Raw genomic sequence first — 15,170 nt, 5'->3', positions numbered from 1 at the left:
TCATAATGCGAATTTCATTTCAGTGGCTCGCAAACCAAACTACTCGTGTTATCGAAGCACAGGGTCATTGGTCCCCATATCTAGATGTTCGAACCCAGTCTCAGGCGACCACATATACCTCGACCAATCCTCAACATGAAAGCCCTCCTCAACAGGTGGCATATCCAAATCCATACTCATATCCACTTCATCCAGAGAACCCAGTCCCAAATCTTCCAGTGCCAACGCAGGGTCCAGCGGGAATTCAAAGGGGTTCAATCGTTCGAGTGGACTAACCAAGGGCAGCGTCTGCGCAAGCTGTGGATCTGAAACCACCGACGACGAAGGAAGGAGGGAGTATGTCGGATTGAAAAGCGCCTCGGAAACGACAGAATAATCAACCAAGGAGCTAGGCACGGCGTCTGAAAGTGGAATCTGAGCTTCAGCTCCAGATCTAGCCAAGACGGTCTGGTTTGAAGCAGTCCAAGACAGCTCTGGGAAGGAACCGTGCTGCTTGGAAGAGATTTCAGCCCCAGATACAGATCCAGACACCGACACCTCCGAACCCGACCACTCGCCCACTCCAGCAGCATCATAGTATTGGGCAACAGTCCCCTTCGTCTCCAACGAAGCCGATGACCCAGCCCGAGAAGGCCGACTCGACGCCGAGATGGATCCCGATCGAGAACCCGACGCGGACTTGGACTTGGACTTGGCGACGACAGACGGCACGGTCTTCGACAAGGTGGAAACCGACGCAGCCCTCTCACCGGGATTGGGGCCGGGACGAGGCGCTATAGGAAGGAAACCGGTCGTGTTATGATGCCGCGGATGGAGTCTCCCGTTTGGGGCTTTCTAGAAAAAAAGAAACATACAGCATCAGCACCATATCGACTGCGAAATTTCTTCTATTCATTCATGTGCCGAAGATATGGCTTTCGAGGCTGATGTTTTGTGTTTGCGTTACTTTTGAACATTTGAGCTCTGCGTCGCGTTTTGCGCGCGCGTGCTCGATTGGAGCTGTGCATGGTGTTGCATTGCAGATTGTGCAGGTAGCAAAGGGCCGGCCTTTGCGTTTGATGCGAATTAATGGTCGATCTGGGGCCATTGTTAGTCGAGGATGTTGTGGAAAAAATCTCACAGGCCCTAATGTATGGGGGCTTTGTACTCACCATGATGTTTGCAGCTAGTCACACGGTGGCCTCGTATGCAAGCTTCACACGCCCACTTTTGACCGTCGATAAGCATCCCTCGTTAAGATGAGAGTGCAACATGGTGGACGGGGGCCGGTCTTTATACCCTTTTGCGCTGGTCCCAGGTGAGATTCAGGACTATGACATAGGATGACACGGGATTTCCCCTTATTTCTGTGTGTCGCGAGAAACTTGGGTTCAGCGTCTGATTCGACTCTCAGCCACAGGATCGACTGGGTGGGACTAGCTCATGCAAACCAAAGACGGAACCCTTCTCTCTATGCCCGTTGGGAGCTTGGGCCAGAGTAGAAAGGCTGCAGGGTATGCGGTACTTTCTGCTTAAGCACGGGCGTGGATCGAGCTACTACCACAGCCAAAAAAAAAAAAAAAAAGAAGAAAGAAATATACTACACTACACTATGGGTCTGATGGAGTCAAGGTACTAACAGAAAACAGTCTATAGCCAGCACTAGCCTCGTGAAAAGTACGGGAACCGATCTTTCTCAAGAGGTATGAGGGATTTTTCCACCTCGGTAGACGAATTTTCACTGTACAAAGCCAGAGCGGAGATTGACACCGGAAAATCCCCAGGAAACAATTTCCCAGGTAACTAACTACAGGTCATAGCAAACAGAGACCAGCTGGCAATGCTCCCGGGCTACCTGATCGGGGCTCGAACTTGGCCACAAATGCCTCATACATGCTACCGGATGTCTCTTTTTTGAACATTGTTTCCATTGTACCGAACATTGGAACATAGGAACCTGAAACATGGAACAACCAACCCTTTGAACAGAGAGGTCTATCAAAATTTTACTCGGCACTCGCAGCGCCCGTTCCACCATGGGGCTGGTGAATATCGTGGATGCTCATGCACGTCCGAGACTCACAAGCCAACCATGTCATCCCTAGTCATCTCTGCATCTGGAGGTGGCTGTGCTGGACCTCGCTTAGGTGGCGTCGCACTTGGATCATTTTGCTGTTACTTTATTCCCACTTTGGAGGTGCTGGACCCTTGAAGACTGGAGTGTTTCACCGTCTAATTCGTAGTGTGCTCTGGTAGGTAACCATGAACTATAACCACCTTTTTTTTTCTCTCTTTGCTTCAGTGTCTCTTCCAATCTGTAGAGAGAAAGATAAGCAGATTTAAGGAAAAATAAGCTCCACCATACTCCAATCATCGTAGCGTGAATGAAAACACCGGATCCGCGAAAGCGAGCTGCCATCCCCACCTGGCTCTAGTATGCGCCATTTTATACCTGAGGCATTTTCCTTTTCCAATTGTTCTTTGCTCTCTGTTCAATTAGATCCCGTTGCAACTTGAAAATTCTGTCGCCTGCTGGAGCGTCACAGCGGGGGACGACGGTCCCCGTGAGATGCCCGGTTGGAATGTCTTTCCTTTTTTTTTTCTTTCCCTCTGTCGGTGTGAATCTCACAACCGTGTTGGTTTCTGTCCGCGCACAACACACAAGTGAAACCATTCACCTTTGCAGTCCGCGGAACCCGGGTTTGTCTTTTTTGTCTGCCGATTCAGAATATTTGAGATGGTTTTCTTTCTGTAGGAACAGACATTCATTTCTGTCTTTTGTGGAACCACTCAGCAGAAAAGGAATGTATGCTGCTTCAGCGGACTTTCAAAGGCACAAAAGATCTCGATTTTCTGTCCAAACCCCAGAGATACTACCGACACATCGAGGTCGATGTTGCTGCTTGAAAGCATCTCGGTCCCATCTTTCTCGTCATGCCCGGTCGCTGTGACTGGAAATGAAGAGTGCTCATATCAGCTCAAGGCCAAGTTGATAAAAAGGAAGACCAAAAGTCAATGGGGATAACGCACTCATTTATATCCCAGCACTGACCGGGGTCGTAAGTCGGTATCTACAGTGATCGGCCCTGCGAACAAGATGCCGTTCGCCGAATTATATTGCTCATATCACTGTCCAGTCTCTTATCAGAACTTATGGCGATGGTAATTCCCTCCCTGATTTTCCAAATCTCACTCTGCACGGTCTGTGTAACTTCTACCGTGTCAGGGCAAGGGTCATGGTTCAAGCCTGAGGAATCGTCGACGTAAGAGAACCTCGTGCTCGCTTCAAATACTAAAACCTCCGGAATGCCATGCTCTGGATAAGGTATTGCTCCGCCACTCAAGTCTTACAGATAATTTGACACTCTACCTTGAGGCTTACTCGCGTATAAATTGTACTTTGCACTGTGTGCTCCGGGTATAGAACTCAATTGCTCCCAGAGAGCAAGACCCAGCCCTACGCCCGCCAATCTCCCGGGCTGCCAATCCTAGGTAGTAGGGCTGACCGAAGAAACGGTAGATGCCTAAATATCGAAATAAATGCACAAACCCGCTCAGAGTATGCTCGATTCAAGTTACGAAGGCAGTGACTACGATATAGTATCTCGCTATACTATAGCTTAGGATTATAATGCACGCTTGCGCCTGCAGCGTCATGTGCCAGAGGCAATGAAGATCTGCACGTCTATCACAATCTTGAACAGGGATTTGGTTTTGACCGATGCTTACACCCTACAAAGCGAGCACTGGGCATGCTCCCAAGAAAGGCATTTATGCACCAAAAAAACCAAAAGACATAAGATATTCATCAGGTTAAGCATAATCAGGCGACTGCATCCACTGTCCCGTCGTAGGATCCAAGCACTCCCTCTCCGCATCTTTCCACTCACCCACAACCAAATCCGCCCTCTCCTTCGACCGAGGAGTAATCCTCGCCGGGAACTCCTCAGGCATACACACAAAGCCCTGCGTCAAGCGATCAGGATCAGGGAAAATAGGACAACCGTTACCATCAATCTCAGGTGCAATATCAAAAGCCCACAGAATTCGCGACATGCCCAAAAACAGGCTCCGCTCGGCAACATGAATACCCGGACAGATTCTTCTGCCCGCACCGAAGGTGAATACATCTCGCTTTGAGGGGTCGGGATTAGCCGCTGCATCGCCGAAACTCTGCCGGTCCTGGAGATATCGGTCGGGACTGAAGGTGCGTGGGCTTGGATGGCGCTTTGGATCCATGTGGATGCCCCAGACGTTGTTCAAGACCCCGGCGCCCTTGGGGATGAAGTAGCCCTTGTATTCGTCGTCTTGGGTCACTGCATGTGGAACGGCGCCGAGGATGGTTGTTGGCATCCATCGGACTGTTTCCTTCATGCATGCTCGCACGTACTGTAACTCGGCAAGGTCTTCCATGACGGGAAGACGATTCGGGCCGATGACCGTGTCAATCTCCTTTTGGGCTTTTTGTTGCACATCCGGGAACAGGAGCATGGCTTGTATGAAGGCGTACAATGTGCTTGATGTTGTGTCTGAGCCGGCTTCTAGGAGGGTTCCGGATATATAGGCAGCTTGGTCATCGCTGAATCCATCTTCTTTTTGAGCCTCATACATGCCTGCGCAGAAGCAAGGTTTGATGGTGTTTTGACGGATCTCTTCCTTGGCTCGCAGCCAGTGACCTAGATATAGTGCTTTTTCATGTTTATGAAGGTCCTTGGCTTTCTTTCGGGCTGGGAGCAGGAAGTCGGGGAGGTGTCGCAACCATGGGTAGAAGTCGATCAGCGCAGCTGTTCCGGTTTGGTTGATTTCTGCGAATTCTGAGAATCCGTTGAAAAGTTGGACCATCTTCTCGTCCTCATATGTAGGTGTGCGCCAGCCAAAAACCATGGTTGTTGTGAGAGCATTGGAGTATCGACGAATGTGTTTGAGGAATCCCTCTGGTTTGGTGAGGAGCTCATACAACATTTGTCGGTTCTCTAGCATTTGGTAAGGTACGTATTTCTTGGAGGTGGTGACATTCAGTAGACCGTGGACCATTTTACGGAACTAATCGCATGTCAGCATTGACTAGAAAAATAGAAATGTTGCCTATATTACCCCACGCCATGTTGGTCCGTAGCCCTAATGAGTTGTTAGCCGCGATTTGTAACTGGTAGCTGTGGTTCATGACATACCATCATCAAAAGTCTCAAATTACCACTGCACAAAGTCTGGCCAATGTACATTTCTGGTCGATGCGAGTATAGGCCGCTTCGTTTATCGAGAAGGTCTTTTACTACCTCATCGCTTGAGAGTACAATGAGACACTTTGTGCCTAGAATAAGACTATAGATGGGGCCGTATTCCCTTGCCCATTTTTCAAATTGAATATGTGCATCTTTAGAGGGCATCTGGAGGTAGACATGTCAGGCATTATCCTGTCTTCAATCGCTGTTTTCTCACTTGGTGTATATTCCCCAGTAAAGGCAAAGTTGGCGGACCTGGGGGGTAGTTTGCTGGTCTTCGTCCGATTCTTAATCCTCGAAACAAAAAAATCGCAGCAATAGCCGCCCCTAACAATATTGTGAATGGCTGCATGTTGGATATATTGGCGTTGACGTTTAAGATATGCTTTGTTCATGGGTCTTGAGAGCTGCCAATTCATATTTTTGTTCGAAATTTAGCATCTCCCTTATATATAAGCACCGTGTTCTCTTAGAACTAGAGAGTCTTGTTGATTAGAATGATGTCGTACTTCGGCAGCGGAGTCTAAGTGGGAGAATTGCGGACGAAGTGGGCAGCGGAGTGGAGGTGGGGAAGATCTACCAAGGATGCATATTTCATTCTTAATAATATTGAGGCGGTGGAATGTATCGAGGGGGCGGAATATCTCGAGGCAGCGGCATTGCAACAGGCTTGATATTCACCGGCCTGCGACTGCGTCTACAGGAAGAAACCAAGCATCCAAGTATGAGTAGGAGCAAAACTCCGCCAATACCGGCCGAAAGTCCAATAACCAAGGGAAGATGATTCTGAACCCAGGATGAAACATCCTCACTTGGCCGGCCATTTCCCTGCGTCCCACCCCCAGTGCTGCCAGTGTTTCCAGTATTGCCAGTATTGCCAGTATTGCCAGTATTGCCATCATTTGTCTGGTCGCATCCATCTCCAGATCGCAGCTGGCATGTCACAGAGTCGCAGCAGCGAGTCTCCTGTTCGCTACAGGCACCATTTCCACAGTCACATGCCTCACCGGCTTCGACAATACCATTGCCACATCGACCGCTAGTGCCAGTGGTATTGCCAGTCCGAGAGTCTACCAAGCAGCTCCCACTAACCTCCCCAGAGCCGAGCCTTGAACAGACATTCCCGATCGTGCAAGGGGAGAATCGCGTCATGCCGGATCCGGACACAGGATTCATGAGATACTGACCACCCGCATCACAGGTACTCGATGAAAGGGGGCAGCACTGTGTCGAGTCGCTTCCGCACGTACTTGAAGTGCAGTCGTGAACCGCCCCGAATGTATGAGCCGACTCATGACTATTTTTGTTAGCTGAAAATACCAGCATGCTTTGGTCAAATATTGGGACAACCTACGCAAAGACCTGCCATTCATTTTGGGTCTGGGCAACCACATTGGCACCGGCTCCGCCATTGATAGATCCAGAGCCTGTGTTGCATAGTGCTCCAATCCATGATACACCAATCTCCCCGGCAGACACTGAGCACCCAGACAACAAGGTCCAGTATGCATTCTGATCGTTGACGGAGCTTCTCCATGTGGAGAAATCCTGAAGACGCGTGTTGAGATCTCCCTGAGAGCAGGGTACATTCCACGCAGTCAGATCTGAGGTGCTACTTGGGCATTCAGCGTCACTGATTGTCAAATTTTGTACCGCAAGAGAGATATTGAAACTGTTCTCGAATACCACAGACGCAGTGTTGACCATGTTGAGGATGTATCGGTGTGCGGAGTCGGATGAATTGAAACCTGCAGTGTATGTGCAATCTGTCATGATCCCGATGTTGGCAACCTGTCTGGTATTCGGGCAACCAGAAGTGCTGCCAATTGTGGAGGTGAAATCATCATTCCCCCAGGCATTCCAGCTCTGTCGTTTATGCAAGTGTGCCTCAGGTGAGGTTGAGCAGAGCGAAGGGAGGGACGATCCGCTGCCAGGCGAGAATGTTGAATCCTGCTGGTGGGCTATAATCATGGAAGACCCATCATCGACAGCTTCAAGCTCGATGGCATACTGAGAACCCATCATTGTGAATACTCCATCGAACAGCAGACTCTCTCCATCTTGGAACACGGCAAGCCGTGCCCATCCGACGTTATCCCGGCTTTCACTGAGACTGTTCTTCATCTCGACCGTCCCTCTCGTGAACCGGACTTGAGCACCTACCCCATTGTCCTTGCTCTGGATACCGGGATATCGAATCTGCGCGCCTTGTGATACGAGATCATTGTTGTTTTCTAGAACGAAGGCGATGGTTTGGTTATATGTCTCAATCCCAGCTGTGATACTGAACTTTTCTGTAGAATTCAAGGGAGAGAATGATGGATCGATCAGACGAAATGACACCGGTGCAACTGTTAAAACAGTCAGGCTTATGTTTAGCTGACACCGCTGAGACACATGGTTCACTTACTCCCAAAGCCCGATATCGGCAAGATCAATGCAAGCAATGCTAGAATAGTAGAGCACGAGGCGGACTTCTTCATTCCAGATACTATATCTTCGTGTTTATTTTCGAAATATGATCGGCTGCCCTGTAAGCAGTACTGTACAGGGTTATATACTCATGTTACCATCCAGTAATCATCAGCCCCACCCCCAGGTGGTATATCCCATATGGTGTCTCTGCCATGGCCAAGATGTAAGCAAAGACCCATACCTAGCAAGTATCAATAGACCACAGGGTTTCGGACGAGCCTGTCTAAGCCCCTCGGGATAAAGCATAGACGACCTATGCCAAGTATGGCAAAGCGAATAGGAAGTGTTGGACGCGTGGCTTGAATAACAACCACATAAGACCCATGGAAGGCCGATATGTGGCTGCCTGGGTTGAAATTTAAACGAGAACGAAATGCATACTTTGATCTAAACGAAGGTGCATTTGTAAGTTGAGTACGAAACCGACCGTGAGCTTGACTTAAGTGCCATGATCATAGCCCTGAAGTCCACTGTGGAAACTCTAGCCTGTCAGCCACCTGCATCAACCCTGATCAATCCCACAGCCTGAAATGTTGCTGCCTTCCTCAGCCACGATCGAGATCTGTTCTTGGGTTCTAGAAAACGTCAAGCTAAGATAGACCCTTCGGATGATGGTGATCTGTGGGTCTATCGCTAAATTCCGAGTAGTCGGGAATCTCGGTTAGCTCGACAGACCGAGCTAGCCGGACTAACCTGGGCGCTATTGATCAATTTGTCTTGGAAAGGAAGAGCGAGCAGGTACCTAGGGTGGTCTTGGATGATGAACAACACACCTGATCCTTACGTCGTTCTTCATCTAAATCATTACCGTGCTTGGAAATTCGCAATAGGTTAATAAGGAACCAGCCGAGCATTATCCAGGGTGTTCATTGCGTACCATAATTGAGACTGTGCGCCAAGCATCTCCGCTGTCAGCATCTCCGACAAACGGTGCTTAACTCCATGCCAAGACTCCCCCAGCCACCATCACACGTTATCTTCCAATAAGCGCCAAGAAGATCGTCAATCCTGAACTACGAAGGCTAAGGCTAACCGGCTTAAGTTCGGTAAGTTAATCTTAATGCTATTATCGTAGACGAGTCAAGTCCTTTATGACTTCATGGTCCCCAAGGACATAGCTCTTTATTCTTTCCTCCAACCGTTACTTCAGGAGCTGCTCGCTATATGTATTTCCGGCCGCTTTTTACACTATTCTTTGTGCTACTTTGTGGTCATCATGCCATATCTGCGGTCATAAAAGTGAGATCTATACAAGACTCTGGCACCGATGCCACCCTCGAATCTGCAACTCAGACAGAGTTGCCATCGCCAGCATTAAAAGCCCCTTCAGCGGATACCACCAAACTGCACTCTAAATCCAATTCCCACGATGAATTTGATGAATCTTACGACACTCGTTCCGCCCCTTCAAGACTCAACTGGAGAGAAGACGAATCCCTCAAACTCGAGTCAATGCGCGAAGCTGGATTCCTTCCAAGCTCCTTTGAGGAAGACGAGTGCGTTTTATTTCAAGTTCTTTGAACGTCAAGCAATTACTAACACTAATATTAGTGACTTACCAACTTCGTCTGATTATTGGCCCTTGCTTCAACTCTGTGTGGTGTCAGCAATAGTAGTGTGTTTTCTCAAGATTCTAAGAGACTGCGGAAGGTGAAGTTCTTCTTCAAGTCAGATATGAAAATCTGTGAATACCTCGATATCTGTTGCTTAATGTACACAGAATAAGAATAAATTCTCTTAAAACCGAACCGAGAACCCGTATTTGTGGGACCTCGGATTCCAACGTAAATCAACTCAACTTCAACGCATCAAGAATCATCTATCAAATCTGGAATGTTTGAAATCCCATGATGAGATCATTGACTTGCCGCATGCTGGTCTGATCATAATGATTCAGGATTGGATCAATTGGTCCTTCATCTAGTAGCTCCAATTCACTGTCTGGCTGGGATGTACCGAGGACAGCTAGCCGATCTGCCATCAGGTTGGCCAAGAGCCAAAATTCAGGAGAATAGCGATAGAAGCCCATTCGTCTCCATAGATTCTCGGGTTGAATATGACTGTCATCGATGGTAATGAAAGGAAGTACCCCTCGGCAAGACATCGATGAGAACGTCTGCCAGATATCGCGCCAGTTGCTAAGGGCATTACTGATTGGAGCGTGGAGCTGGAAGCTGCCCACGGCGCTGCGGAACTGGAATATTTGAGAGTGTATTGCTGACACATTGGCTATCAGTGAAAGGATTCACTGCTGGACTTGTGGGAGCTCACCAGAGGCCAAGGCAAATAAGACCAACGGACCAAGAGAAGATACCATGTGGCGCACTTCGAGGACGAGGTCATTCTTGCACAGTGATTCAAACGCCCCGCGAAACGAAAATTTCCAATATAGGCTTTGTGCCGGCAATGCAAACTGGATTTGCTGGTGGCATTGATCTGCGGTCGTGGCTTGGAAGCAGGTTTCTGGCATTGCCATGTGCATTCTCATCTCTTTGATCACCATGCGTGGTGGTAGATTGTTGAAAATCACAAATGAGGTATCGAGTAGAAATATCCAAGTAAAGACACTTGATTGTGTCAGTTTCAATCAATTATTCTTCTCAAGTTCAAACTCACCGTATGAGCTCCTCTCTAGCTGCAAATTCTCTCCATTCAAACTCAGGCCGCCCCTGCTCACTGTAATTTTGATGTCTTGCCGTAGCAATGCCAATATCGCGTGCAGTCTTCAGTAAGTCAGCATTAGCTCTAGATATGGAAAAAAGAAAACATTTACCGAGACAAGGGTCGCAAAGCGATAGCGCCGAATTCGACTTTTACTCGAATCCGTGCCCTCCCAGTTCTGGTAGAGACACACTATGTAAGCGGCCTGCAAAGCTTGTATTTTTCGCTTTTGGTTGGTCATGCTGCCAGAGGGGGAGTAGCTCAGTTCATTGTTGAAATCGTCGTCGATAAAGACCATCTCTTCAACGCAGTTGAGCCAAGTCCGCGCATCTTCATTGTCTGGCATGTCCGGTGAGACACAAGCGCCTAAGATATGTTAACAATGACGTAATGTAATTATAACGGAAAACAATATACCTATCAAAGCCATTGCTGCCAAAACTGTTGGCTTCGCTGCTAGTGGATCAAAAGTAGGTCGATGCACAAAGTTGACATTGGGATGCCAGATCGCCCAGTAAAAGCATAGATATCTCCTTATATTCGGGGGCGAAAAGAATTGCAAGCATGCCTTCTTTAGTGCTGGAGACCAGTCCAGTGTGACAGAGCTGTTGCGAGGTTTTATTGTTACCACTTCTTCAATCAAGAGAAGAATCTCGTGCGTTTTCAACGAAAGTGGGTCGTTCAACCAGGTCAGTGGAAAGTCATCCCTGAGACATTTCTCAAGAGTATCTTCGAGTATTGATGAAGATGGAATGACCGAGCCGAGGTCTAACGGTAAACTCAAGCCTGGTGCAGTTGCTTGGGGGACGTGAGACATGAGTTCTCGGTCTATGCTGGCAGCCACTAACTCTCTTTGTTCGTGTGTTCCACAGTCAAAACTCATCACCAGACCTGTGTTGCTGGTGAACTTGTCCAGAAAATGCAACGAGCTCCGATTTCCAGCATTTAGCACGGAAGATTCAGATAACGATTGTGCTTCCGGACTTAGATCCAAGAGATCTTGCCAGGTCGGACTTGGCCTTTGGGGTTGGGCTGTATCGAATAGAGTATCAACAGGACTGGCCCCAAAGAGAGGTAGATCTTCTTGGGCTAGGCCCCAAGGCGTCGTCATGTTTAATGGCTGTGCGTGATCCAATTCGTGACTGGGGATGCTTTCGGCGTTTGATGCTTTTCTTTGAACCGGAGTACTTGACTGGGCTGGGGTCCCCGTGTTGTTTGGATACCAGCATGCAACACCTCTTTTGGCACAGCTGAGACATGGTTGGTGTGAACTACATGCCTTTTTCTGTCGGACGCAGCGATCGCAGGCACGCCTTCGCGGGTTCGATCTGGAGACTCCACTGTCGCAGGTCCTCAAGTGTCGCTTCAGCACATCAGCCCGCTGAAAAGCGCCATCGCAGGATGTGCATTGGTAAGGCCGCTGTGAAGTATGTGAGCTGAAGTGGCGAAAAAGATGCTCCCGTCTTTTGTACTGCTTCAGGCACACGGAACATTGATATTTCTGAGCAGAGTCAGGATGATCTCCAAGTAAATTATCCGAGTCAGACATGTTTGAGAGATTTTGGTTGAAACTTGGGGAAAGTCGGGGGGTGTGGGGTCGATTAAGTTTGGCGCGGATGTGATGCTCGGTAATTGAGAAACTTTTATAGGAGCCTGACTAGCTTTACACTTGATTCTGGTTTATGCAGGCTTTCGGCAATGATTCTCGGCCTTTTTTGGCATAATAAATGAGAAAAACACGAGGTGGAAAGGCAGCATTACATATCATAAAGAGCGAGAACGGAATAGTTCCGCCAATTTTTCAAGATTTCACGCTCAAGTATGAATCACAAAAGGGCTCCCTTGGATCAGAAAATATAACGGAAATTGGGGTTCTCTTTGTCGGTCATGTCTTCCAGTGTTCCCACATATCGCTCATTAGTAATGTCTTGGTTCTCATCCCTTCGTTTGTTCTCAGATCGTAAGTACCACCATAACAACGCCACACAGATGACTTCGAGCAGGTGAGACACGACCATACTCCAGATACCCAGTGAGTAGACGGGAGCTTGGTTGGACTTATAGAAGAAAGGCCCAGCAATGTTACCCACACAATAACCGATAAAGAGAATGCCACTCGCAGTCACCTTTTTGGTATGTCCCGCGATATTTGCAGTAGTCAAGGATAGCAGCATCACAAACGATGCATTGTATGAGCCAGTCAGCTATTCATAATGATTAGCTTGTGGTTCAAGTAGAACGGTCAAAATCAAACTCACATAGTAGCATATAAGGCGACCTACTCTCGCACTTTCTGGAACAAACCGTAGACCAAAAGCGGCAGCAATGTTTGGCGTGAGAAAAATCAACAGCATCAGACATCTGCTGTTTGGTGGCATCTTGCTGTTAAGCCAAACACAGAGAAGTATGATAATCGAGATGAAGATCCCGTAAGGAATCTGAAGCAGAGTAGTTCCCACTACTAGTAATTAGGATCACACTCATCGATCGCCTGTCAACCATATAGACTTACATGTCGAGAACCCGAAGCCTTTCACGATCATTGTGCCGAAATTGGTAACGCCTCCATTCACAATAGCCTGCAAAAGGGCAATGAGAAAGAAGAACAGAACCTTGATATCAGTCAAAGCTTCTTTGAATTGATGCATCTTGAAATTCCGGTTTTCAATTCCAGTCTGATTCTCACGTAGTCGATTAACCATAATCTTCCGTTGTGCCGGTGTGAGATACCGCGTGGTGAGTGGTGAATCAGGCAGCACCACTAGCATAACAATCCCCCAAAGAATGCATAGAGCCCCGATGATAATGAACTCATACTTCCAGCTAGGCAGAGAGCCTCTTATTTGACCGATTCCGTAACCAAGGACACCACCACCTGCAATTCCCAAGCCTAGAGAAGAGTACCAAAGGCCGATTCGAAGGGGTTGCTCACTTCGTTTATACCACATGCTGGTGACGATCATGAAAGATGGATCTGCACAGGCCTCTGCAGCACCACTAAGACCGCGGAGTACGGCAAGTGTTGCAAAGTTCTTCGAGACGGCTTGGAGGGCAAGAAATACGCCCCACAGAATGATGTTTACACTCATATACTTCGCAGTCGGGAGTCGCTGCATGAGGAGATTTGTTGGTAGTTGCCAGGCCAGAAATCCAAAATAGAAAATCGAAGATAACCAGCTATATTGGTTACCAGCCAGATGCAAGTCTTTGTTAATTCCAAAAATTGCGGCATAAGAAAGAGTGGTCTTGTCGATCTACATGGGCAGTTAGTAGAGTGCCCTGATTATCTAGATATTGCGCTGAAAAGGGAAACAATGGGGTTCACGCACGTAAAAGAAGATATAGCACACAGATAGAGCAGGAAGTATGATCCAATCTATTTTGCGGACGAGTCGCTTCTCTTCCACGGGATCTATAGGCTCTTGAAATTCGTCCAGGATGTCCTTTGGGGATGCATCTTCAACATGAGACACGCTCTCTTTGTGCGTAGTCTCGGTCGTCATGGTGGAATTTATCTGTCGAGTGTCTTTGGGTGTTCGACTAGTAAATGCTCCTTCTGTGAATTGGCAACAGCGCACTCCCCATAGTTGGAAAAAAAGTCAACAAAATAGTGGGCCACACGCAGCATAAGCAAGAAAATGCGGGGGAAAGGGTCTCGGAAATGGGCTGTTTTGTTCCAAGCGCGAACAAGCCTTGCGATATTTATCCGATACTTATCCGAGGCTTGCATTAGACAGCAGGGGAAATTGATACCAATCTAAGCCAAATAGTCTGAAGTGCACGTAATCAGCAAATAGATAACTTAAACCTTTCCTTGTGAGTCATCAACTGCTGGGTAACGCTATGTCAGTTTTGGAACGGCTCCCGGATGGGCTGGAATAAGTCAGTCACAGTTGCGAAGATTCTTGATCGATTTGGGGCGCGGTCAAGCGTGGAACAGTAAACAGTGATAAGACTGTCTTTGGCTCCTGATGCTTGTTGTTGAATATGATATGTATTTCGTAATTTGTGTCAAAATTTGTTAACTTACACTTCTAATAAACTTACGCCCCAGCCGCCGTGGCTTACCCGGTTCAATATCCGAACATACGTATCGAGAAGTATCCGGAATATAATAACCACAGCATGACACGTCCTTGCAAGTCATTCTCTGATACAACATTGAAGTGGAATTTCGGGGAAGGATTACATCTTTGATTTGGGTAACCATGAGGTAGGTTTTACCAACTCCAAATCAACATTTCCAACAGTACCAGGTCTGAGGGTGAGAGGCTCTGCTGAGCGAAAGTTGAATACCGAGAGATTCAAACTGTTGTAGTCACATACCCTGAGCAAATCGTGGATTCCTATCACGCAGGATGCCGGATGGCATGTCCCAGACGTATCCGAAGACGCATCGCCGGAGTGTAGCCGCCTAGTCCGAACAAGCCTTTGAGTTGTAAAGTTATAGAAAATACACAATTTACCATGCTGATCGCCGGAATTTGTTGAACGATATCAAAGACGGTCGGTCATTTGAACCTTGAACCGTGGGCAGAGAAATTAACCGCGGTCATCGAACATATCACACACGCACCGTATCCAGTCCGTCCTCGTGATTGTCAGAGGTCATCGCTTGACGGAGATGCATAGCTTCCTAGAGAACACATTGTGGCTGAGAAACCAAAGTGGCCTCTGCATTGTTATAGTGTGCGATAAGTGAGGCGGCTCGCACAGGCCAATGAAGGCTTCAAACTAATAATCTGCTGTATACCTTGACGATACAAGCAAGTGACATCATTGCATTATGGCTCGATTAGCCAAGAATAATCGATGTTCCCCTGCATCAAAATC

General features: G+C 47.8%; 5 protein-coding genes across 5 annotated transcripts; all 5 read right to left on the bottom strand.

Moving 5' to 3' along the window:
- Window positions 1-48: 48 nt before the first annotated feature.
- N7511_004253 (uncharacterized protein) lies at window positions 49-1,227 on the bottom strand (the record flags this gene model as incomplete). Its single annotated transcript, XM_057126678.1, has 3 exons — window positions 49-834; window positions 947-1,077; window positions 1,152-1,227. The coding sequence occupies 3 exons, from the start codon at window positions 1,225-1,227 to the stop codon at window positions 49-51; spliced, it is 993 nt and encodes a 330-aa protein (XP_056985568.1).
- A 2,565-nt stretch (window positions 1,228-3,792) lies between these two features.
- N7511_004252 (cytochrome P450) lies at window positions 3,793-5,553 on the bottom strand (the record flags this gene model as incomplete). The annotated part of the gene is made up of 4 exons (XM_057126677.1): window positions 3,793-5,022; window positions 5,074-5,097; window positions 5,151-5,366; window positions 5,419-5,553. The coding sequence occupies 4 exons, from the start codon at window positions 5,551-5,553 to the stop codon at window positions 3,793-3,795; spliced, it is 1,605 nt and encodes a 534-aa protein (XP_056985567.1).
- A 998-nt stretch (window positions 5,554-6,551) lies between these two features.
- N7511_004251 (uncharacterized protein) lies at window positions 6,552-7,684 on the bottom strand (the record flags this gene model as incomplete). The annotated part of the gene is made up of 2 exons (XM_057126676.1): window positions 6,552-7,552; window positions 7,612-7,684. The coding sequence occupies 2 exons, from the start codon at window positions 7,682-7,684 to the stop codon at window positions 6,552-6,554; spliced, it is 1,074 nt and encodes a 357-aa protein (XP_056985566.1).
- A 1,814-nt stretch (window positions 7,685-9,498) lies between these two features.
- N7511_004250 (putative C2H2 transcription factor) lies at window positions 9,499-11,886 on the bottom strand (the record flags this gene model as incomplete). Its single annotated transcript, XM_057126675.1, has 5 exons — window positions 9,499-9,893; window positions 9,948-10,243; window positions 10,293-10,399; window positions 10,450-10,703; window positions 10,755-11,886. 5 exons carry the CDS (start codon window positions 11,884-11,886, stop codon window positions 9,499-9,501), a joined length of 2,184 nt encoding a protein of 727 aa, XP_056985565.1.
- A 298-nt stretch (window positions 11,887-12,184) lies between these two features.
- On the bottom strand, window positions 12,185-13,840 carry N7511_004249 (uncharacterized protein; the record flags this gene model as incomplete). Its single annotated transcript, XM_057126674.1, has 4 exons — window positions 12,185-12,541; window positions 12,596-12,795; window positions 12,850-13,591; window positions 13,667-13,840. 4 exons carry the CDS (start codon window positions 13,838-13,840, stop codon window positions 12,185-12,187), a joined length of 1,473 nt encoding a protein of 490 aa, XP_056985564.1.
- Between the last annotated feature and the right edge of the window lie 1,330 nt (window positions 13,841-15,170).

Source organism: Penicillium nucicola (assembly GCF_028828085.1).
Source record: "Penicillium nucicola strain IBT 29836 chromosome Unknown utg000003l, whole genome shotgun sequence".
Taxonomy (NCBI): Eukaryota; Fungi; Ascomycota; class Eurotiomycetes; order Eurotiales; family Aspergillaceae; genus Penicillium; species Penicillium nucicola.
Note: the sequence above shows the minus strand (reverse complement) of the source record. Positions and strands in the feature narration are given on the sequence as shown.